This window comes from Hemicordylus capensis, chromosome 1 (assembly GCF_027244095.1).
Source record: "Hemicordylus capensis ecotype Gifberg chromosome 1, rHemCap1.1.pri, whole genome shotgun sequence".
Taxonomy (NCBI): domain Eukaryota; kingdom Metazoa; phylum Chordata; class Lepidosauria; order Squamata; family Cordylidae; genus Hemicordylus; species Hemicordylus capensis.
Genome location: NC_069657.1, coordinates 78,911,138 through 78,937,369, shown reverse-complemented (window position 1 = coordinate 78,937,369; position 26,232 = coordinate 78,911,138). Strand labels below are relative to the sequence as shown.

Here is a 26,232-nt window from a genome sequence, read left to right as displayed (position 1 = left end):
CTTTTAAGATTGTGAGCCCTTTGTGGACAGGGATCCATCTTATTTATCTTATTTATTTATTATTTCTCTGTATAAACCACCCTGAGCCATTTTTAGAAGGGCAGTATAGAAATCAAATCAATCAATCAATCAATCAATCAATCACTCTTCTCCCACCCTGATTCCAAGAGGTTCCTAAGACATATTAATAACTCACCCCACCCCCCGCCAGTCAGAAAATCTATAGAACCATGGAGCCTTTCCTTGGTACTTTATTCTTTGACAGAGGCACCATTCAAACCCCTTGCCTCTACCCTGTTGAAAATTGTTAACCCTAAAGACGGCCTTTTTGGTAGCTATAACGTCTGCAATGAGGGTAAGTGAATTTACTTCATTAAGATTAGACCCCTTATTAGATTCTTTCCTGATAAAATAGTAATGAGGATTGACCCCTCTTTTCTGACTAAAATAGTTTCTGATTTCCATATCAACCAAGATATAATTCTCCCTGTGTTTTCTTGAATCCGCTCTGGAACGATCCCTCTACTTTATGGATGCCCACAGGGCCTTTCTTTTCTATATGGACAAAACCAAGGGATGTTGGAAGGCAGAGGCTATTCATCGCCTTCAAGGGCCACAATAGGGGCAACACTATTTGCAGACACACATTGGCTCGTAGAGTTCATTTTCCTGTGTTACAAACTTCAAGGAGTAAAGCCTCCTCCAACTATTAAAGCCCATTCCACCAGAGCTATAGCTACCTCTGCAGCACATTTGTCTGGAATTAGCATTATGGACATTTGTAAAGCAGCCACATGGTCTTCTAACTTACTGTTCATAAAATACTATGCCATTGATATCTGGACAATGGATGAGGCTATTTTCGGACAGGCAGTTTTAAAGAAGGTTTTTTTTTAATAACCTCTTTTTTATAATCCTCGCACCCTGCTACCTCTTGGTGAGCTTTAGGTAATCTGGGATCATTCACAACACCCGCCCAGCCTTCCCGCTGCTTGGATGTTATGCCTAGTCACTTACGTTCCATGCTTCCAACGAAGAACAGGCTTCTCATGGTCGACCAGGAACTGCTGCCCAAGATACTGAGTGTGCTTTGCACGCAAAGGGCAGAGCTTCAGATCACCTAGAGGAGCTATGAAATCCTTTTGCAGGGCTACTGCACAGGCATATTACCCAGGTTGTGAATGTTCCTGGGTCACCTAAAGATCACCTGTTACAGGTAAGCAACCTGTTTTCTTCAAAATGATGTGAAGCTTGTTTCCATGTCTTGAGTATCACTGGTGCCAATATAACACAACTCCAGTGAGTTATGGTGGGGAAGAGAGGGAGAACCCATGTGATCTTGCAGTCTGTTTCTGACCCATAGTTAAGATATTACTCTTGATATGTCTGTACCAGCTCATAAAGAATGCATGAGGTATTTGTTGGTTTTTTTCTAGAGCAGTTTAGATAGAATGTGCAGCTGCATAAATTTATTTCTTTGCAGGATATTTTATTAATATTGTATGTATGCCCTCTTCCCCTCCCTCATGCCATTTTTCCTAGAACACCTGTCATTGCAGGGGGCATCTTTGTGATTGATAAGTCTTGGTTTAACCATCTTGGAAAATACGACACTCAGATGGACATCTGGGGAGGAGAGAACTTTGGTGAGTTAGTGCCTTGACTTCTCCTTGCATCACCTCCTCTCATCAATCCTTCACAAATCACTCTTGCAACTCCTGGTCAGACAACATTCATTTTCTCCTGGTTGGAAAGCTTGCAGATTGGGGCTTTGGCCCTTGTTCAGGAGCTACTTGTAAATTGATAGGATCTGTTTCCCATCATCAGGCATACTACTCTGCAGATCTATGTATATGTCAATATCATTATACAAATTGCTAGACAACCTTGGCAATATCTTTACTACTGGTTTGCTTGCTTGTCTGTACATAGATACCCCTTGTGGGCATATTTATTTGGATAGGGATCTAGATGCAGGAAATGTCTTGGAAACTCTGAGTTAGGTTAATTGTTACACAAATAGGTTAAGGATTTCACAAGGTGTGAATTTATTTTAAATACTTATAAGCAAGACTTGCAATGTTGGAGGGTGTCTAGAAGCTGGTAGAAGGGAATGGGCCCAGGGCTTGAACACAGAGGGTCTATTTTCCAAGCCCTGTTCCAAGCACAGGGGTCTAGCATTCTGAATTGATTTGCGGTCTTGGGTACAAGCCTATTTTACTCATTTTCTCTATTTCTATCCAATGTTTCAGCCAACAGACTCCCAAAGCACCTTACATAAATAATCCAATTAAAATGTAATAAAACCATAATTAAATACTCTTAAAATACCACTAACATCAACAATCGACAAAAGACAGGTACAGGCAAATGCTTCCAGCTAAACTAATTAAAACCATAATTCCATTTTATGGTCTAGGCCATAGAAGCTCTGATGATGAGAAAGGTCTTCACCCCCTGTCTGAAAACCTGCTGTGAGCTGTCCGGACCAAATTCCCTAAGGAGTTTCATAGGGAGAGCAGCATCAGTATGGAGAAGATCCTGGATCTGCTAGTCAGCCACCATATTTCAGAAGATGGGCCCTTGAAGAGACTTTAGAGCAGGGCTGCACAACTTTGGCCCTCCAACTATAGTTGAACTTAAATTCCCATCATTCCCAGCCATAGTGGATAATAGTCAGAGATGATGGGAGCTGTAGTCCAACAAGATTTATAGAGTTGAAGTTGTGCAGCCCTGCTTTAGAATGAAGGCCAGAATGTATATGTACCACCAGTTGTATATGTTGCTAGCTACCACTGGTTTTCACCCAGGGGTGCTGTTAGGCATGGATCTGGGGACCCAGGTGCATGTGCCCACTCTTATAGAGGGCCCCATGATTTCCCCCAAGGGAAAACAGGGTCCCTTTTATATTTCCAGAATGGTTTAGCCTAGAGTTCTGAAATTTGGCACAGATGTAGGAAAGGTTATCAGGACTCTGCATATTGATTTTAAAGATGATCAGTTGATCCATTGGTTTTTAATGATTTTTTTGAATTAAAAGAAAACTTCAAAAACGTCCTATGAGTGACTTGTTTTGTAGCAGAAAATTACAAAAGCTTCTGGAACTGAAGCTCCCACCCCTTTGGACCATCATTCCATCCCCATGTGAAGGAATCTGCCTTCATAAAAAAGTGCAATATGCACCCCTTTTTCCCAAACCTTTACATTTCCAGAATGCCTGGGCTTAGAGTCCTGAAATTGGGCACACATGTAATCCAAGATGGCAGGACTCTATGTAGTTTTATTTCAAGGAAATTGGTCAATCTTGTGGTTTTTAATGAATTTTCCTCTATTGCAGTAAAGCTGCCAGACATAGAGTACTTCCATAGAGTACTTCACATCTAGTAAAAGTGGAACTGTTACATCTGAACAAACAATGTTTTTTTCAGATGCACTATGCTCAAGTTGGCTTGTGATCCAAAAGGTCTGCATGAGAACTGTGAAGCAAGGGGCATGTGTTGTGGTTTTAATTTTTTTTCTTTACAAATCCAGTATATGTCCAAGCTGGTTTTGTGTTTGAACTGTGGAGCAAGGGACATGTGTTGTGTCTCAGTTAGTTTGTGAATGGTCAAAAAGCTATGTGAGTCCACTGGGACTTGAGTAGTTGTTTATGTTTTTATTTTAAAGCAAATGTACTCCTGCCCAGATCTCTGGGTTTGTGGTGAATGATCAAGAAGATGTATGGATCCTCTGGGGGTTGTGTAATCCTTCTCCCCTCCCTACCACCAAATGCATTCTGGCCCAGGCCTGTGGTGAAATGTGTATATATATGGAGTGGATGCTTATTTTGCAGGGAGCAGGAGCATAGGCTCATTAGGTCCAGGATCCCAAATTACCTAGCTGCATCTGTTTTCACCAGCTAGTATCAGCCTTCAGTGACCAGGTAAAGACCCCCTAACAAGCATATCACAGACAATTCCTGATATGAAATATATATGAAAGCCTTTTCTAATCCTCTCCTGTCCCTCTCTTTGAAATTTATTTTGCACTCCCCCTCCTGATGTTTTCCTTTTGCCCCCAAATAAAAAATGCAAATAGAGGGTTTTCCCAGAGTGACACATAATAAGCACAAGGTGGTGGGCCCATAAGCCTGGGCAAGGTCACCTTTCTTCAGTGATTCAAATGGGCTTTTGAACATCAAAGCCCTGATGGCTGTCTGATCCTTTTAACAAAAAATTGAATTTCACTTCAGAGCAGCAAAATCTCTGGAAGCAAAGTGGGCGTGGGATAGTGGGTGGAAGAATGCCTCTTTTTCAGTAAACATGGTCAGGTCAGGCTCTGGCTTTGGAAACTGGATTGCTAAATACTAGTAAATCAATAGTATACTGTAGTCTGAAGTTCTGCAGTCATGTTTTATAATACAGATACAATTCTAGCACGTGATTTGACGACCAGGGGACTTCAAATGTTAAGGAAAGAGAAATAGATTCATATCCATGGACTGTTAATGATACTGAAATTCACCCTTTGCAATTTGATGGCCTATTCTAGTAATAGGTGTGGGCTGCACATTATATACAAAAGTATATAAGAATTAAAAACAACATGAAAATTGACTGGTTCAGACATCCCCTTAAACTGTAATTAAATTGGATTACAAATTCTTCCAGAATTCTTATAATCTTTTAACAATTCTTTAATCTCAGAAGTGTTTCAGAAGGCTGAAATGTTTTTCTTGACACTCCATTGTATTTTCTAATATTCTGTATCTGCCTTTTTTTATCACTGCCCCTAAGATCTCTATTCATGTACCTCTCATTTTGGTTTCTTACTTTATACCCTTTCACACTTATTCATCCCTTGAAATTGATTCCTTTAATCTGACTTTGAAAATCCCCTTTAATATTTACGGTCTTCCCCTTAGACTGGGATTTCCTGCCCATTCTAAATTATTCAGGATCACCTTGTTTACCTCAGGAGAACCTCTCTCTGAGCAGAGCTTGTGGGTTATTGAAATCTAAGAGGTTTTTGTTGTTGGGGAATGATGACATACATTTTGGCAGGTTTTAGTAAAATTCCCTCCAAAAAGGCCAGATAAATCAATGCTGATCTAATTAGATGGGCCAGGCAGGAAGGGCAAGAATATTTTCCTCAGTGAAAAGCATCAGCTCAGTTTTAACACATTATCTCCCTCACTTCACCATTCTTGCCTTAGCAACTGTCAGTGCCTTTAGCATGTGCAGGCCAAGAAGGGAGGCAAAATTATTCAGATATAACCTCGCGGAAGACTTTTTAAAAATAATAAAATCCTTGATATTCCTTGTATCGCCTCATTTTTTAATTCCTTGAATCTTTTCTAGAGCTTTCTTTCCGAGTCTGGATGTGTGGAGGCAGCTTGGAGATAGTTCCCTGCAGCCGTGTGGGCCACGTTTTCAGGAAACGCCATCCGTATGATTTCCCTGAGGGCAACGCACTGACCTATATCAAGTAGGAATGGATTCCTCCTTGACTTCAGTTCAGGAAACAGGAGGGTGGTATGCATTCAGGCCAAGGTGGAGTTTGCTCTAGGGAAAGAAATGACTTTGGGGCCAACTCCTTGAGGTTTTTTACCAAGTTTCCCCTAAAATTTCCCTGAGACTTGAAAGACCTAGAAAGACTCTATGAAGTCCACTTAGATATGCCTGACCATATTGATCTCCTTTTCTTTTCTCTCTCCTTTTTTTAAATTCTTGAGATTTGTAGCCAGCACTTCCCTAATGCTCAGGAAATAATCTTTGAAAGCACATATTCCTGTAGTTTTCCTGTAGGGTATTGGTGATCTCTCTTCGTATGCTTGGAAAAGGTACTTTACTAATCGAGCATTGTGGGTCGAGCATACACCAATTATATAATATAATCAAACATACACCAATTATATAATAGTGTATAAAAACCAATGAGCTGTTCTTAGAAATGGTTCCCAAAGTAATATAAATATATATTTTTTTAATTAAGGATGATTGTTTATAGTCTGGCATGATACACAGCCATTCAGTGATGGAAGAAGGACTGAGGGTTTGCAAGAAGCCTTTCATGTCTTTGCACTGAAGGCTTCTTGCACAGTGGACTAGGCAATGAGAGAGATGGGGGAATAATTTTTGCATCTCTCCCCAACCTGCAAAAGACCTTTCTACTTTCATAATTCCAACTTGAATGGGTTTAGAGGAGGGTAGCAAAGATGGTGTGTGTGTGTGTGGGGGGGGGTAAATCTCTCCAGTTCAGTTCAGTTCAAGGTTTATTACAGTCTATGACCAGCACAACAAGGAAATAGAATAGAACATACAACACAGTTTAACTGTCCTCTGAGAAATGATTGAAGGAGCTGATTTAGTCTGGAGAAGAGAAGACTAAGGGGCGATTTTTTATTTTTATTTTTAAAAATATTTTATATATTTTATATCCCACTCTTCCTCCAAGGACCCCAGAGTGGTTTACTACATACTTTCTCCTCACAACCACCCTGTGAAGTAGGTTAGGCTGAGAGAGAAGTGACTGGCCCAGAGTCACCCAATAGGTATCATGGCTGAATGCGGATTTGAACTCGGGTCTCCCCAGTCCTAGTCCAGCACTCTAACCACTACATTTTCAAATATCTGGAGAGCTGTCATAGAGAAGAAGGACACGAATGTTCTCTGAGGACAAGACTAGAACCAATGGGTTGAAATTACAATGAAGCAGATTTGGGCTAGACTAGGAGTAATTTCCGAACTGCAAGAGCTGTTTGACAGTGGAACCGCCTGCCTTGAACAGTGATGGGGCCTCCTTTGCTGGAGATATTCAGTCAGAGACTGGACAGCCATCTGTCAGAGAGATGCGGCAGCAGTTTCCTGCACTGAGCGGGAGGCTGGACTAGATGACCTCCAAGGTCCCTTCCAACTCTTAGAATTCTGTGATTTTGTGACTCAGCAGCAGATAAAGTTGCATATGGGTATATTCAAACTGCATCTTTTTTCCTGCAGTGAACACAAGGGAAGGAAGGGTACAAAAATGTCTGAAGCTACTGAGATAACTATAAATCTGCAGTGAGAGCCTGTGTCTTATTTGATATATAAGGTTTGGACACTGTCAGTGCCTTGGAAATAATAATAATAACAGCAATGAAATCCTGTGGCTCTTTAAAAAGTGATAGGTTTATTGTGATAAACTTCCACGGGCTAGAACACACTAGGGCTGTTTACATGACCGTGCATGTTTGCGCGGGCAGGCATGTGGGGAGGCAGGGTTTAACCTACCTTCCCCCAGATCACAGCCCAGGCGGTACGCAAGCCACACACCCACATGACCAACGCTGCTGGGAGCAGTGCGGATGACTCTCCACACTGTTCCCAGCAACCCTGGTAAACAGAGGCCACAACTCATTGTCCAGGTATCTGGGAATCCCACAATGCACCACGCAACACGTGCCATGCATTGGGGGATTCCCACAAAAGACGGGTGCCCATCTCTGTGTGTGGCCAGACTGGAAGTAGCCCACCTCACACACGAGCAACAGGTCTGGATTAAGGGAGTGCACGCTCCCTTAACCTCAGCTAGCAGCCGGGCTAAAAAGCCAGGTTAGGCGGTGCTGGCCTGCTGGGATCGGGCCCCATCCTGGCAGTTCTCATGCACAGCCTAACCCAGGCTGGGCATCTCTAGCCTGGGTTAGGCTGTGCGTGAGAACAGCCTCACTGACTGGCATCCTGACTTAATTACTCAACAGAAAAACCATTGAAGTTATTAGGACCAATTAGTCATGACCTGGGCCTTGAGTCATGACCAGCACAAGGCCCAGGTCATGACTAATTTGTCCTAATAACTTCAGTGGTTCTTCTGTTGAGTAATTAAGTCAGGATGCCAGTCCTGACTAGGAAAAGGTCATGATTAGTCATGACTAATTTGTCCTATTAATTCCAGTGGGATTTCCTTTAAGTCATTTAGTCCAGGTGTCAGCCACATTGACTGATGCATGTAAGGTACATGTGCTTTATGTGCTTGACAAAGTGTGGTCTGGTTCATAAGAGCTTCTGCCAGAGTAAATCTATTAGCATTTAAGGTGCCATGAAGTTTCATTGCCTTCCAGTCCCTTTAAAGTTGTGCCATCAAGTTGGTGTTGACTCGTGGCGCCCACAGAGCCCTGTGGTTTTCTTTGGTAGAATACAGGAGGGGTTTACCATTGCCATCTCCTGCACAATATGAGATGATGCCTTTCAGCATCTTCCTATATTGCTGCTGCCTGATATAGGTGTTTCCCAGGGATTTGAACCAGCAACCTCTTGCTTTCTAGGCAAGTAACTTCCCTGCTGCACCATTAGGTGGCTTCCTGAGAATGTGTCAACAATAATAGTAACTCTAGTACTATAGCTGCCAATATTTATATACTGCTAGTATTTATATACTGTGTTTCAACAAAAAGTTCACAAAGCAGTTTACATAGATAAAGTGCTAAACATCCGGATGCAGTTTTGCAGGGTGGGGATCAGATTTGTTCTTTCTTTTGTTACTGGATTTATATCCCATATCTGCAAAATTATCCGAAGCAGCTTACAAACACTGGCATAAGAACAGAACAGAACAAAGTCAAAACCACAGAAAAACAAAGTCAACCATGCAAGGAGGGAATGGCTGAAATAGTCTGTGTTTTCTCACCCTTCCCGTCCTTGCATGATACACATTGGCTGTGTTATGCTCATGTACAGCAAATGGGTGTGCCACAAAGCCTACATAAGTGAGCTCATGCTTTGGGGGAGACCTTTTCCTAGTTTTCTACATTTGCTGATGACATGCCAATTTGCAAGGGTGAAAATTTTCGTGAGATGTATCTTAACCTCATGTCCTGGTTAGCTGTGTTGCAAGAGATCAGTGTCTAACAGTGGTACTCCCACCTCACCTGCAGAAATACCAAGCGTACAGCAGAAGTATGGATGGATGAATACAAACAGTATTACTATGAGGCCCGGCCATCTGCCATCGGGAAATCATTTGGAAGGTAAGCATCCCAAACTGTGCCATGGGCATTCTTGTAAGCCATCTCTTATAGGTCTCACTGAGAGAGGGCTGACAACATAGACCATCACCACTGTGCCATGTGCCCAACACAAGCCTAGAAACATGACTCAGGTAGCAGCTTAATGCAGTCTTGCTTTTAATTTTCAACTGGAAACCTATATTCTGTATTCTCCTGCAGTGGCTCTATATAATTCGGATTACACTTACTGTGAGGGTCAGTTTACAAAATCATTGTTATCTTTTTGTTATCGTCACCTGGGTTTGAAAGCAGACGTGTGCTCTGTTTTAAAATGACACTCCTCCTCTCTGAATGAGAACGTATAGATGCTATGGTATTTGCTTGGTCAGCATACAGCATTTTAGGACATGAAATTTGTCCCTTGGGACAAAAAAAAAAAATACCCCAATCAACAACATATAGTGGCAGGACATCATGTTAACAGACAGCCTGACCCTTCCACTTTCCTTTCTTCCATTCTGGGAACCTGTGGCTCACCAGTGGCAGCATCCCAGCACAAGGCAGACATCTGTGCCTCTAAAAGAGAGAGATGCAGTCCTGAAATGGATCAGGTGGCCCTGTCATGCAGAAGCTAGACCAGTGGAAAATCTACCTGAAAACAAGTTTCCCTCCTGTCTGAGTCAGGTGTGCCCTTGAGGAAGAATGAGTTAGTATGAGTTTCTGATGGACAAAAGAAACATTCATGTACAAAGAACACATGAGGCCACAGTGGGCTTTAACCTATGCAGACACCCCAGAATGCAATCAAGGCCAGGAATCTGAATCTAAGTAACATAAACTTTTGTTCTGGCCATCCTCTGAAGGGATGACAGACACCCCCACCACCTGTTTTAAACTGTGTTCCTTCTAACAGGGATTCCCAGATGTTGTTGACTACAACTCCCATTACTCCCAAGCAAAGGCTATTGCAGCTGGGGATGCTGGGTGTTGTTGTCAACAATATCTGGGAATCCCTTCTGTGCATGTATGTATGTTTGCTTCCCCCCCTCCTTTTGGGGGTGGGTGGGTGGGTTCCTTCATCCTCATATAACTGGGCCTGTACAAAAACCCCAGTGAGAAAGGTGCTTCTGGGAACAGAATGGAACAGACACTCCATCCTGTATATTTTAGTGCCTTGCAGAATGTCCCTTTTGAGCTATTTGTTATACCCGAACCCATACCTTTTTCACCTTAGTAAAAAAGCAGGAAGGAGGTAGAAGAGACCTGATTTCACCCACAAACATCAGGTTTCCCATAATGGCTCTAAGCTTTAAAATGAAACTGCATAGAGCAGGGGTCCTCAAGCTTGGGTCCCCGGATGTTGTTGGACCACAACTCCCATAATCCTTTGGCCATTGTGGCTGGGGATAATGGGAATTGTAGTCCAACAACATCAGGGGACCTAAGTTTGAGAACCTCGACATTTATATCTACTTTAAGCATAAGTCCTAAGTAAATGTGTCATTTGTGTCACAGTATTGTTTTAGCAGCAGTACCTGAAATATGGTTGCACCTCGGACATATGTGCCTTTTAATAATTTGATACATGTTCAGTCTGGGTCATGAGGATCTTTTCTGTTCACAACCAAGTTATGAACCGTTTGCTTCTGCTTCCAGTATTGCTGACCGAGTGGAGCAACGCAGAAAACTGAACTGTAAATCCTTCCAGTGGTACTTGGAGAATGTCTACCCTGAACTCAAGTGAGTCATTCTTTGAATATCAAGCAAAACTGCAGGATGTATATTTTAAAGTTCTGGGTGGAAGGAAAACAGCAGGTGCTTTCCCAAGAGCTGACGCATGCCTGTGGGGCCTTTGAGGCATGACAAATTGGAGGTTTTCCCTCAGACAGATGTCTTCTCCCTGTCTGCCTCACATAGCCCTGACTGGCCTGTTTCTCCATTTGAACCAGGTGTTCTTTCACTGTTTTGCATTTTGAACTTTTGAATTGGTACCAAGAAATAAAGACTGAGTCCACCCTAGAGAAAACATTTTTATGGTGAGAGGTACAGTGGGTTGAGTTCAAATTCTTGAGGAGTAAAGGGAAAGAAATATAAGACCTCACAGAAACTTAGAAAGCTGCCTTATACCATCAGACCACTGGTCTATCTAGCACAGTATTGTCTATAATGACTAATGATAGCGCTTCAGGGTTTCAGACAAGGGTCATTTCCAGCCCTGATCTGTTCTTGTGGCAGCAAGCATGAATAGTCCCCTTTGCTTTTCAGAGTCCATTCTGGTTTGCTTTTGAATAGGAGACATGTAAGCACTGTAAGATATTCCCCTTGGAGGCACTCTGGGAAGAGTATCTGCATGTTTGCATGCAGAAGGCTCCAAGTTCTCTCCCTGACAGCTCCAAGATAGGGCTGAGAGAGACTCCTGCCTGCAACCTTGGAGCCGCTGCCAGTCTGTGTAGACAATAGTGAGCTAGATGGACCAATGGTCTGACTCAGTATAAGGCAGCTTCCTATGTACATGCAAAGCAGATGCTTTTCCACAGCTATGGCCCCATCCCCCAAAAGGAGAGCCTATACATATGCAACACTCCCAATCCCTTAACTATATTTACATGGTCACATCCATCCTTTGTGAGACATTCTCGAAGACAAAAATAAAAATGTACACCTATTCAAAGAATAACGGAGTTGAGATGTCAGTGGGAAAGGAGAGTCTCATATTTCTTGAGAAATAGCTCTGGTAATATGTTGACTGATGATTGATTAATTAAATGCCGTCAAGTAGGTGTCGACTCTTAGTGACCACCTAGATAGATTCTCTCCAGGATGATCTGTCTTCAATTTGGCCTTTAAGATATCTCAGTGGTGCATTCATTGCTGTCGTAATCCAGGTCATCCACCTTGCTGCTGTTCGTCCTCTTCTTCTCTTTCCTTCAACTTTCCCCAGCATTACAGACTTCTCAAGGGAGCTGGGTTTTCACATAATGTGTCCGAAGTATGATAGTTTGAGCCTTGTCATTTGTGCCTTGAGTGAAAATTCTGGATTGATTTCTTCTATGATCCATTTGTTTGTGTTCCTGGCTGTCCATGCTATCCTCAATAGTCTTCTCCAGCACCAAAGTTCAAAAGTGTCAATGCTTTTTCTATCTTGCTTCTTCAAGGTCCAGCTTGCGCATCTATGGAGTGTCACGGGGAAAACCATTGTCTGAATGATTCTAATCTTTGTAGGTGTAGACATGTCACAGCATCTAAATATCCTTTCCAAGGCCTTCATTGTAACCTTACCAAGTGTTAGTCTGTGGCATATTTCTTGACTGCTGGATCCTTTACTGTTGATGGTCAATCCTAAAAGGCAGAAGCTATCCACCAATTAAATGTCTTCACTGTCAATTCTGAGGCTGGTTGATGTACCTGTTGTCATTAGTTTAGTCTTCTTTACATTTAATTGTAGTCCCATATTTTTCACTGTGCTCCTTGACCTTCATTACTAGAGCTTGTAGATCATTCGCATTCTTAGCTATCAAAGTAGCTACGAATAACCAGCGTAGCACAGGTTATTGATTTTTCTTCCTCCAACTTTAAAACCACCCTCTTCTTCTTCCAATCCAGTTTCTCTCAGTATATGTTCAGCATATAAATTGAATAAAGAAGGAGGAAGTATACAGCCTTGTCTTACTCCTTTGCCGATCTGGAACCAGTCTGTTTCACCATGTTCTGTCTGGACTGTGGCTTCCTGCCCTGTGTATAGGTTACTCATGAGAACAATGGATATTCTACCATTGGATATTCTACCATTGGATATTCTACCAATGGAACTAAGGATAGTCTACCATTTGACATGGTTGATGCAATCAAAGGCTCTTCTGTAGTCAATAAAGCACATATTGACTTCTTTCTGGTATTCTTTGGCTTTCTCAATTATCCAGAGTGCATCAGCAATGATGTCTCTTGTTGCTCGGCCTTTTCTGAAACCAGCTTGAACATCCAGCATTTCTATTTCCAGGTAGGACTCTAATCTGTGTTGGATGATCCTGAGCATTATTTTGCTAGCATGTGAAATTAAGGATATTATTTGATGGTTTGCACAATCTGTTAAGTCTCCTTTCTTTGGTGTGGGTATGTAGACTGACCTCTTCCAATCTGTTGGCCACGGTGTAGTTCTCCAAATTCGCTGGCATCATTTGGTTAGAGCCTTGACTGATTCTTCTTCTGTTGCCTGCCATATTTCTGTAGCTATTCCATCAATTCCTGTAGCCTTCCTACTTGGTAATGACCGGAGTGCTGATCTAACTTCATCTTCCCGTACTAGAGGTTCTTGCAAGTAGGGAATATCTTCTAGAGTATCTTGGATGTTGGCATCCCTGCTGTACAGAGTTTCAGTATACTTCTTCCATCTCTGTTTGATCTTCTCTGAATCAGTTAGAATCTGTCCTTTGGCAGCCCTTAACATACCAGTTTGAGGTTGGAACCTGCCTCTTTCAGAGATCTTTTGGAAAACTTGCCTTATTTTTCCATGTCTATTTCCATCCTCAAGGTCTTTACAGATGTCCTTGTAGTACTGCTACTTGTCTTTTCTAATAGCCTTATGAAATTCCCTATTAAGTTCCATCCTGAGGTCTTTATCTTTCTTGACTTTGGCTTCTCTCCTCTTCTTGGCAATTTCCACCATCTGTTCTGACATCCATTTTGCTTTCTTCTGTTTCTTGGTCTTTGGCAGTCTCTTTTCACATTCGTCCTTAACAACTTCTTTGATTTCATTCCACAGTTCCTCTGGTTCCCTATCAATGAGGCTCAGAACTTTAAAGCAGTTCCTGATGTTCTCCTTGAAAATGGTGGGTACATTCTCAAGATCATATCGTGGAAGCTGGATAGCTCTGTTTTTCCGCTTTAGCTTGACTTGGAATTTGCACATGAGCAGTTCATGATTGGTTCCACAATCGGCCCCTGGCCTTGTCTTTGCTGTTATGACTGAGCTCTTCCATCTCCTTGCACTAATAATGTAATCAATTTGATTTCTGTGTACTCCATTTGGTGATGTCCATGTGTATAGGCGCCGCTTTGGTTGTTTGAAGAATGTGTTAGCAATGAAGAGATCATTGGCTTGGCAGAAGCTAATAAGTCATTCTCCTGCTTCATTTCTGTTTCCTAGGCCATACAGTCCAACTGTGTTTTTCTCCTTACCTTTTCCAATTTTGGCATTCCGATCTCCAACCACCAGCATCACATCTTGCTTGCATGTTCTGTCAATTTCAGACTGGACTTGAGCATAAAACTGATCAACTTCCTCTTCTTCTGCATCAGTTGTTGGGGCATAGACGTGAAGAACTGTCATGTTAAAGGATTGTCCACGAAATCTAATTGATATTAGTTGGTCACTGACTGCATTGTACCCAAGTACTATCATTGCGATATCCTTCCTGCCTATGAAAGCAACACCGTTCTTCCTTTGGTTTTCGTTTCCTGAGTATGGGATTATTTTCTGGTATGATTTTCTGACTGAAAGTGTCCCATTCCAGTCCATTTTAATTCACTAATGCCCAAGACATGCTGCTAGATGTCCAAAAGGCTTTAGTCTAACTGCGTCATGAACACCATCGGTACTCTGAGAGATTCTCAGCTCTTCCTCAGTAGTATGTTGAGTACCATCTGACCTGAGGGGCCCATCATCCAGCACTACATCGACAATCATTCCATTTTGTCGACCCATGTGGTTTTCTTGGTAAAATACAGGAGTCGTTTACCATTGCCTTCTCCCACTCAGTATGAAATGATGCCTTTGTCGTTGTCACTGAAGTGACCGTCTGCCTCCAGCACCTTCCTATATCGCTGCTGCCAAATATAGGTGTGTGCTTGCTTTAGCTGGGCAGCTGAGATGACCTTCACGCTTTGGGTGACCCTACTGGGAGTATACCTCCTGGCGTACTTCCTTCATTCCTCCCAGGAATAACCCCTGCCATGATGAGGCAGCATAGTAGGACTTGGGGTAGTGGTAATATTTTAAGGAGCTACAATTCATTTGTATCAGAAGTAATTAATTTGATTGTAAAAGCTTTGATAATAATTTGAAAACAGTCAAGGAGGCTCCTTGCTGAGTTGGTGTGAATTGAGTAGAGTCACTGAGATAAATCTGGCATCAGGTTCTCTCTGTTCTGTCTCTCTGCCGCTGAAGATGCTAAAGAGAAGGTGTGGCATAATTAAGGGCATGATAAACCTTGGGACAAACAGAGACATTATTTACCATTTGGAGCCCAAGAGAAGCAAACAATTGCAGCTATGTTTGCACAAACAGTATACCATCACTCTCAGCATTGACATTTTTCCTCTTAAATTTCCCTAATGACATCAGTGTACAGCAGAGTTGCCAGAACCTAAGGGGTATACTCATGGGTCAAATGGGCTGTAAGCCAGAATTTGGCTTTTTAAAAGCCAAATCTGGCCACCTAGGTGTACAGCATGTTGTTTTTCCTTGCCCAAATTATTATGTATATATACCTGTTACAGCTGTGTTCCACTCCAGGGGGGGAATGGCATTTCTTCAGTGTGTGAGCAGCTGTTCCCATACAAATATGGAAAATATATATTTTATCCCCTTCTGTTATCCAGTATAGAGTTGGTGCTGATAATTTGATGTTTTGGTTTGTTCTTGTTCTTCATCTCTTAGGGTCCCGGAAAAGGAGTTGATTCCTGGGATCATCAAACAAGGAGCAAATTGCTTAGAGTCTCAGGGACAGGATACAGCAGGAAACTCTGTAGCAGGAGTTGGAAATTGTAAAGGGACAGTGAACAATCCTGCTGCAACTCAGGTGAAGTCACCTGAAGTTTGACCACCTTACTTCTTCTCTCTTAGTTTTTAAATACCTACTGGGAAAGATGAATGTGTCTGTCTGTCTATCTATCTATCTATCTGTCGTCATATTTATATGCTACTTGGCATATGTATCCCTAGGTGGTGTACATACTTTAAAATACAACTAAGAAAAAACAGGTTAAAATGATTAAAACAATTTTATATAAAATAAGCAATTTAAGATTAATTAACAACCTGAGAAAACAGGTGCATCTTAAGGGTCTTTTTAAAAATAGCCAGGGATGGGGGAGCTCTTATTTTGGCAGGGAGCAAATTCCAGAACCCTGGGGCAGCTTCAGAGAAGCCCCAGTCCCGAGTAGCCACCAAGTTGGTGGCAACTGTAACCAGACATCTGGTTATGCATTTGAGGCATGCTATTCCTGTTATAAGATATGAAAAATGTATGCGCCACGCAGAGGACCCCTAATGGGGCAGAAAAGTGGGACAGCAGCAGTGTTCCCTCCAACAGGAATTCCCAGATGTTGTTGACTACAACTCCCATTACCCCCAAAGCAAAGGCTATTGCAGCTGGGGATGCTGGGGGTTGTAGTCAATAACATCTGGGAATCCCTGTTAGAGGGAGCACTGGACAGCAGTGTTTTTGATCAAATTACAAAATCAGTGTGTGATTATCACTGCACATATAATCAGGCTCTGGGAGGCCAAAGTTAACCATGACTTTCTAAATTCATATGTCTGTGATGGTCATTAGGGATGTGCATGGAACCGGCTGGCCCAGTTCGGCTCGAGTTCGAACTGGACTCAAACCTGACCAGGCCAGTTCAGTCCGGCACCCCCTTGAACGCCCCCCTGGTTTGGTTTGGTCATGCCAGGTCTCGCAGAGGCCAATTTCGCAGGCGAGGTGGCGTCCAAAGTGGCGGCTGCACTGAAGTTTGAAGGCCTGAACAGGCTGAAAAACCGGCTGAACGGGCCGCTGGCAGTGAGAACAGAGGCTGTTGGTGGGGAGGGGGAACCTCCACGGACACACACACACCCGCTGCCTCAAGGAACTCCCCCAAAGGGAGTACAGGTTTTTTTAAAAAACTTTTTTAAAAAACACGTTCGCCAATCACCCGAACAATCGAGGGGGTTCAGTCCGGAGTCAGACTGAACAGGGGGTGGTCCGGTTCAACCCTGGACCATTGAACTGAACCGGCTCAACGCCGAACCTGTTGAACGTCGAGCCGGTTTGCACATGGTCATCATTGAACTTCCAGACTTTCCTAAATGGAAGTCTAAAAAAGTCTCCTAAATGGAAGTCTAAAAGCCACATGTAAAGTGGCTCTTAGTAATTCCCAGTCAACCAGATCCATTTTATATGGGAATAATATGCTTTATTTGCCTGTGTTTTTGCCAGTCCTATTTTGTGTTTGAAAATTATGGTGCTATTCACATATTCATACAGGTCCTGGATAGAGTTGGACAGGTGAACTAAACTCAGAATTTTACCATGTAATTAGTTTGAGTTAAAAGCTATGATAAGAAAGTTGCAAAGAATTTTCTCTACTAAATATGTGATATCTCTTCTTATCCTTGAGATAGTGGCTGACATCCTGACTAATGAAGCACTGATGCAATGGAAGAAGTACTGGTGTAGCACCAGTGCTTCTGAAGAGTTCCAGATTAATGCTACACTAGTGCTAGAATGTGAGTGTGAAGAATTTCAGCAGCTTTCCCTTCTCCCGGAAGCCCTCTATGTCACCAGAAAAATGTCCTTGTGGGCCTTGTGACCTTCAGGGACATATTTTTGGGTGGCACAGAATACTTCTTGGGGAAGGGGAAGTCACTGAATTTTGACCCTATTGCTGAGCTAGTAGTGCAGCTGACTTGGTTGAACTTTTCAGAAGCACTAGTTTTTGTCCCGTTGCACTAGTGCTTCATTATTCAGAGTGTTTTACTAGTCAGCCAGTGACATATTGCCTTTTTCCTGAGAAAGAACTGGTTGAAAATACTCTAAAAATTGGCTTTGAACAGTATGTGCTTTCTCCACAGTTCCCTGTGGGCATTCGTAGTAGAACTGTTGCTGTGTAACCTAAAGGGCCATGCGGTGTATTGGTGTAAATTGGCAAAATCCTTGAGACTGTAGTAGCTTCCAGTGAATGTATCCCAGCTGAGGATCTCACCCGAGAACTCATTCAGATGCCGTCATATAGCAAGGAAGCAGCTTGAGTAAGCAAAAGGTCACAGTAGGATATTGGATGCCAGCAAATGTTCATTCACATCTGTTAACAGTTGGGAATGAGTTTGCAGACAGCATCCAACAAGCTGTTTGATTTGACTTGCTGTGCTATTTTGTCATTGTTTGGAATTGCTGAAATTCATTGAACTGTATCTCTGTCCTGGGAATTATCCCAGTGAAAAAGGCAAATGTTAATTGTCTATTGGGAAGGGTGGTTATTAGGTGGGAGGATAAATCAATGAAGTGGGCTTGCACTCTTGTTCTGTTTTGTAAGTGTGTGGATGTGTATGCTGATAAATTGCCTGTTTTGCCACCACAGACAACAGCTGGTGAATATTTTAGAAACTGGATGATACATTGCCTATTGTGTAAGATGAGTAGAAACTGTTGTATGTGGAAGCAAAGATGCTGGGACATCAAGTCTGTTCTAGTACAGCTTTTGGCGATGGTGGGAAAGAGCTGAAATCCTTGGATATGCCACAGACTTGCTACAGTCTACAGACAAGCTAAGAGGAGGAGCCAGCCAGCATCTTATGGGAGGGCACATCAAACTCTGAATACAGTGACCGACATACTGCACAACAGTCCGTGCATCCAAAAAGGTTGCAGGCTCACTGTCTCTGTGCCAACCAAGAGTCTGTCTGTGCAGATTTCAAAGGTGAAGGTTGCTCTGTGCCACCTCAGCTGTGTCTCGTCACTACTGCACTGCTACTGCCATTGGGAAAATGGCAACAGGGGTGCAGCAGTGATGACGTACAGCTTAGGAGGCATGAAGCAGCCTCCTCCGTCACAAGCTGCATGGACAGGCTAGTACAGAAGCAGCAAGCCTGCATCCTTCTTGGACGTATATCAGTCACTGAGAGCATCAGGTGAAGTTACTGAGCATCCCCCAGTGAAGTTACCCCAAACTAATATTTCCAAAATTATGTCAGAGCTTCAGCCTCTCTTCCTTCACCTGCCACTGGTTCACCTAGTGGCTGCTCAGGGATGGGCCTTCTCTGTTGCCATCTCAAGGCTTTGGCATGTGCTCCCTGATGAAATAAGAGCCTCCTGCGCTCTGGCAGCTTTTCAAAAGACTCTCAAGATGCATTTCTTCACCCAAGCTTTTAAACTTGAATGGTGGTTTTAAACTGTTTTAATTTTTTAGTTTCTGTTTTAATTTCTCTTATGCACGTTGTAAACTGCTCAGAGACATGAGCTTGCTGTGGTATACAAATATACTAAGAGCAACAACAGTAACTGAGTGTCCTTCACATTGGCAGGATTTCTTCCCTTGTACCTACTGAGGTTTTCCTCCTCCTTCATTGTTCGGATCAGCTTCCACTATAGAACCACTATGACAAAATGAGGCACAGTTTATACATTAAAAAGCGTGTATCTTAAGTAGATGCCCCATACAGCCAGCATCATATTTAAAAGATGCTTACTCCATACGTGTGTAACATGTATGCAACAGTCTGTGGCCTTGGTAGACACAGTGCTGGAGTGCAAACATTTCACACACATTGACCAGCAGATAGAATGGATGCATTTTAAGGTGATGGCAGGCACAAAGCACACAAGTGCTTTCCACACAGCATCATGTTTAATTGGGCCTGAGCCTTTAGCAAGCATATTTGTATATCTAACACTGAGCAATGGGACAGCTTTTCCCCCTTCAGTTTTTAGGTCAGTCTCCTCTGTCTCTGCAGCTAAGCCATTGTGTCCAGACTCCCACTTCCCTAGTCAGGGTATTGGATTATCCTAGGCTCAGGCCACCCATAAAGGACTTCCGTCATGCCATGGCAAGTCCTTGACCTCAAATCCTCATAGCAAATTGTATTGGTATGTGCCAGCTCATTTAGCTAAGACTTTTGCATAAGGACTGGCTCCCACAGTCATTTTCTGTAGAACCATCCCCAGATATGTGCTCACATGGGGAAAGTTTTGAATTGTTTTGTGTATTACGAACCAAAGGTCCAGGTGATACCCAAAGGTACTGCTGCATTTGCAGATGTGCTCTGCTAGTTCATATTTTTCCTGTAATCCCTGGCAAATGCATATCCAAAACCAATTATGAGGAGTGATGCAGGTGGCAAAAATATGTGAATTGTCCCGTTTGTGTGTTTGTTTATTTATTTATCATATTTTTATACCACTTGATATGTAAATCTCTAGGCAGTGTACAAATCCCAACATTAAAATCACTAGTTAAAATACATAAAATGTGATAAAACCAATATAAAACAAATTATTAAAATTATTAATGTATTTCTTCTTTTTAAATGTTGTTAGTATTATTATTGTTGTTGTTGTTGTAGTAAAGGTTGAGAAAAGTCTTGTGTTTCTAATGTACTGAACTCTGATCTTCCTCACTCGATAGGAGTGGATATTCAGCGACCCTTTAATCAGGCAGCAGGACAAGTGTCTCTCAATCACCTCGTTCTCAACTGGGTCTCAGATCACAATCGAGGCATGCAATCAGAAAGACGGCAGACAGGTACCGCATGACTGTAATAACAATCTTGCTGTTTAATGCTGCTGCTACTGCAGTGTCATTGTGGCATACATTTTGAAAATGATTTTGGAAGAATGGTTCAGTGGCTCTGGGTCAACCTGTGGCAACTTGGAATACCTGAGACAGGTGTCCTGTGCCTTCCATGGCATATTCTACAGATGGTTGCTTTTTACTTAAAAAAATAAAAAGGGGGGGTGCTCTGTAAATTTGCTCTGGGCATGTTTCTGCACAACTGTATTATGGATAACTGTAACCCTAAATAGTTGCGACCACAGGCTCAAACAATTTTCTTCCAATAGTGTTGTATGCTAACATACAACAACCTTGCAATCTGCCTGGAAGCTCACTACCTATGGGCACGGTGATACTGTGAAGGAGCATTTTTCAGGCAGGTGACACGTTCCAATTATATAGAAGAAAAGAAGTGGTCACGTGTAAGTTATAAAAGGTTAAAGCATAAAAGGTTGCTTCTGACTGAAAAAGGCACAAACACAAATGCTGTACGGAACCAATCCTGTAGAAGCAGAATATTAATAGAATGGCTACCCTAATATCTTTCTTTACGTTGCTTTCTGCTCTCACCAGTCAGATATATGAATGCTGTGTCCAAAGGCTGTGCTGAACTTTGTTTGGAGGCACAGGGCTGCATCTTGTGTGACTTTTTCCTACACAATATAGTTAAAATGCAAACAGGGAAGCAACTGGAAAATGAGTAATGTGCAAAATGTCATCTCAGAAATGTGCAGACAGACTAGATAAACTTGAGGATGTATCTGATGATCAGTGATGACCATTAGATTTGAATGATTGTGTGAACCAGGCCACTATCAGCTCTTCAAGGTACTTTTAATTATCTGCAGGTCCCTGTTTCTTTAAACAAGGGCTAAAAGGCTTTTGAAAACACCTTGTCCATCTATAAAAGACACAAGCATATGTTCCCCAAGAGATCCGACTAATGTAGGAGTGTCTGTAAAAACTGTCACAGCAAATAAGTTGGAAAAACTCTCACAATTGAAATTAGGACTGTTTGCGTGTCCCAGGTGAGTTGTATTTGCCTAGAGCCACCTTCTTCTCTGCTGGTGACCACATGCACACCAGGATGCTGTGGAATTAGGTCACCAATTTTTCCTTAAGTGTTTTTACAGAATCTTTATCCCAATGTGTGCAGAGGACTCCACAGCAGGAGCAAAGCTAATCAACCAGTTTAATTCTCTCCCACCTACATCTAACAGACAGCTCTTTGTAAATAGTGTCCACTGCTGTAAGCTGGTGTCTTGTCTGAGAAGCGCATGATTAACACCATATGCATGAGAGACCAGTACTCTGCAGCCTGCTGAGTAAAAATGGAACAAGCGGTCCAGAAGCATCGTTTGTTCTCTTAGCCTCCATTATTGTGAGTCATTCAGTGGTCGAAATGCATATTATAAATCATTTACATTTATATCCTGCTCTTCCTCCAAGGAGCTCAGAGCAGTGTACATGGTTATTTTTTATCCTCACAACAACCCTGTGAGGTAGGTTAGAATAATAAAATAAATGTAAATAAATATCATAAATCCAAGCAAGAAAACCCCAAACACCAGCTTACATAGAGAGCACCCACTTAGACATTCCCTAGTCAATCTGAAGTCTAAAGAGTAATGGAATCATTTCACATCAAGGTACAATCAGATGCTTGTTAGTGTTAAATGATAAGCTGAATCCTTCCTTGCCAGAGGATCCACACAAGGAAGGCTGCAGACTGCTCTGTAAAGGGAGCAACATTTCTCATAATCATCATGACAAGTAAATCCTGACTTCGCATGTTTGAGGACAGCACCTATAGACAGAGTACTGCAGGACCTGACCAAGAAGCTTTTCACATGGGGCTTTTGAAGCCCTTTAACTTGCATCCCCTCCGGAATGAGTCCCTGAGAGTTATCTAAGAGAGTTACTGAACATTTCACACACAATTCAGGTTTTTCACTGTGCATTAGAGTGTAACCCAATTTATATCCAGGGTAAAAAAAATCCACTATTTGTGTCGGCTTTTGGGGAACAACTTTGAGTTCGCAGTAAAGCCTCCCTGTAAACTTGCTGTGCATAAAAGCCCCAAGGCAAGAAGGAATTAAATTCTAAAAGCTTGTCCAGGACCTTCTTGTCCCGGAAGGCTTGTGCCTTCTTGTCCTGGAAAGAAATTAGCTATTGCAGACATAAAGGCAGTTCACATGCTCATTGACAATTGCCTACCCAGTTTTGGAAGCTGTGTGTGCTGTCCATTGTGTTGATTTACTGAATCAGAATGCTTCTTTATTAACCTTTTCCTCCAATATCGAAACAATCCATTCACTCAGTTATTCCTGAGAATCCAGACAACATTCCTCCCAAATCATTACTTTCCTTTCATTTCCCTGTTCTTCCTTTGTAATCACATTCTTCATGGTGCTAGATGAAAATGCCTTATCGAGTTACCATAGCAATTTCAGTGCCAAGCTTTCAGAAGTGGACTGATGTGGTACTGAACTAACATAGTGCTATTGTCTCACCTGTTGGAGGTGTGGTTTTTTGACATAGTGCCTGCCTGCCTGCCTGCCTCTCCATCTTTACCTTCAGTCTATGTTGTAAGATAAGATTGAGGAAGGCGGGAACCCTCATAATAAATTGCAAACCATTTGATAAAATACGTACGTGTGTGTGTGTGTGTGTATTAAAAAAATAACAATTAATAAATAGTATAAGCACATATCCCCAAAATATATCAGTTGTGACAGATGACAATACACTTCCATGTGATTGTTATTATACGTCTGTTGTAGTTATTGACCTAGACTCTAAAACTCAAATTATTGATACACTTAATGCCAAAAATGTCAGGATGTTGTTTACAAATTTGGCTCCAGGGGGACAGATGAAGAGTCGAGCGAAATAGCCTGGGAACAAACCACTTCTTGCAGGGGCAACCCCTGCCACAAGTCTTGCCTAGTGCAGCCTGGGAGCAGAAACAGCACAGCAAAAAAACCCAGCTATCCCAACCTGTGTTAGAAGCCTTGTCATTTGTTTAAAGAGCATGTGTGTGTTCTCTCATCCCAGTGCTACTGCACACAAACCCTCTTCCAATTTTTAAAAAAATCCCTCCACCTCTTCTGCTGCAGCAGCAAAAGCAGTGGGAGGAGAAAGGAATTTATGGGAGAATTTATGTGCCCTCTGTGTATAGACTAGATAACACAAACAGGACTAGCACTATTATAGCATTAGTTTTTTTAAAAAACATAACTTTGTTGTTTTCTGGAAGTACCCAGAGAAACACATCTTGAAAGCCCATGTGTGGTAGTTGTGCTACTTTTTCTTTCAAAGTATGGAACGTACATCATTTCAATGAAAATTCAAGGTTTTTTTTCTTTCTGATTTGTTTGATTTGGCTAAGAACTATTTTTGTTTGCCATGAGGTATAAGTTGCTATGATACTTTAAAATCTAAAACCTATATATTTTATTTGTTTTAATTTTTTTCATGGAAAAGGACTCCTGCTGAAAAATATTTTTGCCATTTTACTACAATATTTTGTATTATTTTTACTCTGTATTTGTACTACAATGCCCTTTGAGGAGTAATTAAAATGCATTCAGTGTCCCTGTGAATGCTTTCTGATCCAACAAAATATTCTGACATTAGTTGCTTGTGAAAAGAGCTGCAAGTTTAGCGTGCAGTTTGTTTTCCACTGTGGCTTGTTTTCAGGGGAAGGCTAATGGAATGCATTGTGAACTATAGCAAAAAAAATGACAAGCAACTCTCCCCCAGACACACACACGCGCACGCACATACACACACAGATTTTAGGTGCTTGGCTCAGCATCTATTTTATAATCTGGGAAAATTTACCTTTCTGAAACTTACCCCTTCAGCATACAAGCCATTTTTAGTAGATATCCATTTCCCACAGCTTAAATTATTCCAGTTTTGTTAAGTTCATAGCTCGAAGTGGAGAAGTTTCAAAAGAAGCAATGAGAGAAGTTAGCATTAGTATTCCAGGAGCTATATGATTCATGATTCCAAACACCTGTGCTAGTGCTCCTGAGGTTTTCTAAATAGCCGTTCTCCAATTTCAGTGTTCACTCATAACCTGCAGACATACCCTCTGATGCCATTCATCGCTTTTTAGGGCCCTGGTTGTCAACTCATTTTTAACAAAGGCCATATTTTGAATTGAGCAAAGGCTGAAGGGCCAGCAACATTTTGGCTCTGCCCTCTTCCACATGAGCCATGATACAGGCCACGGGCTCTTTAAGTCCCTCTTCGCCAGTGTGGACAACTATAGAGAAGGTAGAGTTCTTCCTGTTACGTATCTCTCCTGCTCACCTCCATATAGGGCTGCCATACGGAAAAGAGCAAGAGCAAGAGAGCACTTACATTTATATATCGCTCTATAGCCGGAGCTCTCTGAGCGGTTTACAGTGATTTTAGCATATTGCCCCCAACATTCTGGGTACTCATTCTGGGTACTGGAAAAGAGGACAGGTCACCTGTACCTTTAAGAGATGTACAGAAGAATAAATTTCAGCAGGTCCAGCCTGTGTTATACAGGGAAAAGAAATGTGCTCAGTAGTAGAGTATCTGCTTTGCATGTAGAAGGCCCCAGGTTCAGGCGTGGCTCATGAACTCTCCTCCGGGGGGGGGCAGCTTCTTTAAGGGTAAACAGAGCTGGTGCTCCATGCTGCCCAGCAGCCCCCACGGCAGAGAATCACCTCTGCCTCTCACCTGGCTGCTGGTGGGGGCTCGCCTCCGCGGGAGCCAGGTGAGTGGCGGAGACGATTCCCCGCCACGGGAGCTGCTGCGAGGCACAGAGCACCGTCTCCGTTTACCCTTAAAGAAGCCCCCCCAACGCCTGCCCAGGTTCAGTCCCTGGCATCTCCAGATAAATCTGGGAGATACTCCTGCCTGAAACCTTGGAGCTTCCTATGTTGCTACATACTTGTCCTCTTTTCCATATGGCAGCCTTACTCCCATTTGTCTATGTTGCTGTTAATGCACAGAATGAGCAGTTGAGGAGTGTAATAGTGGGGGGCTTGGGTGCTGTGCTGGGACCCATGTGGGAAAACCTGGGGGACCCTGGACATCTAGGTGCCTATCCTTGTCTTCAGACCAGTTCCCACGTTACTTTTTCCTACCAGCTAAACAGGGTTTCTTTGGGAGAGCTCTTGTGACCACCTCCCTCAAGGTGACCAACTGCTCGCTTTCACAAAGAGGCATTAAGAATTTCCTGGACACAGCTAGATGTTGTTAGCCAAAAGAGACGAAGGTTGAATGAAGAAGTGGTAGGCCACATCCCACCAGACACCTTGTTCACAACTTCAGGCAACAACAACTGAAATTAATCCAGTGAAACTGGATGAATGCTGCATTGGACGCATCTGAACTAGTGGCATCTAAGTCTAGGCAAATGCAAGCAATTTTTGTCCTCAAAAATTTAGTAAATTTTTAGTAAATAAATTACATCAGCCCACCAAGGCTTCCTCATGTATACCAGAAAGCTCTATGCACAGACAGCAAGGAAACAATTGCAAACAGTATAGCAAGTGAGGCAATGAAAATTTGCCCCATGTCAGCAAAGGTCTCCACACCATGATTGCCACCAAAATGTATTTCTTTTGATTGATAGCCCATTTACCTTTAAGGTTCAGGGTTCAGGATATGCAGTAATAGCAACTAGAACTACAAAACTTGGATATGAACATTCACCCTGAGAGCTTCCTTTATGCATTTCAAAAGAATTTTGT

At 42.4% G+C, this 26,232-nt stretch overlaps 1 protein-coding gene across 2 annotated transcripts in view; it reads left to right on the top strand.

Annotated features, from left to right (window-relative positions):
- The window catches only part of GALNT16 (polypeptide N-acetylgalactosaminyltransferase 16), a 245,242-nt gene that overhangs the window by 208,135 nt on the left and 10,875 nt on the right, over positions 1–26,232 (top strand). For both annotated transcript variants that reach the window (XM_053272781.1, XM_053272790.1), the window contains exons 9-14: positions 1,543–1,646; positions 5,340–5,466; positions 8,891–8,983; positions 10,619–10,702; positions 15,618–15,759; positions 20,345–20,461. In XM_053272781.1, coding sequence (XP_053128756.1) covers positions 1,543–1,646; positions 5,340–5,466; positions 8,891–8,983; positions 10,619–10,702; positions 15,618–15,759; positions 20,345–20,461 — 667 coding nt within the window. The remainder of the gene's footprint in view (positions 1–1,542; positions 1,647–5,339; positions 5,467–8,890; positions 8,984–10,618; positions 10,703–15,617; positions 15,760–20,344; positions 20,462–26,232) is intronic.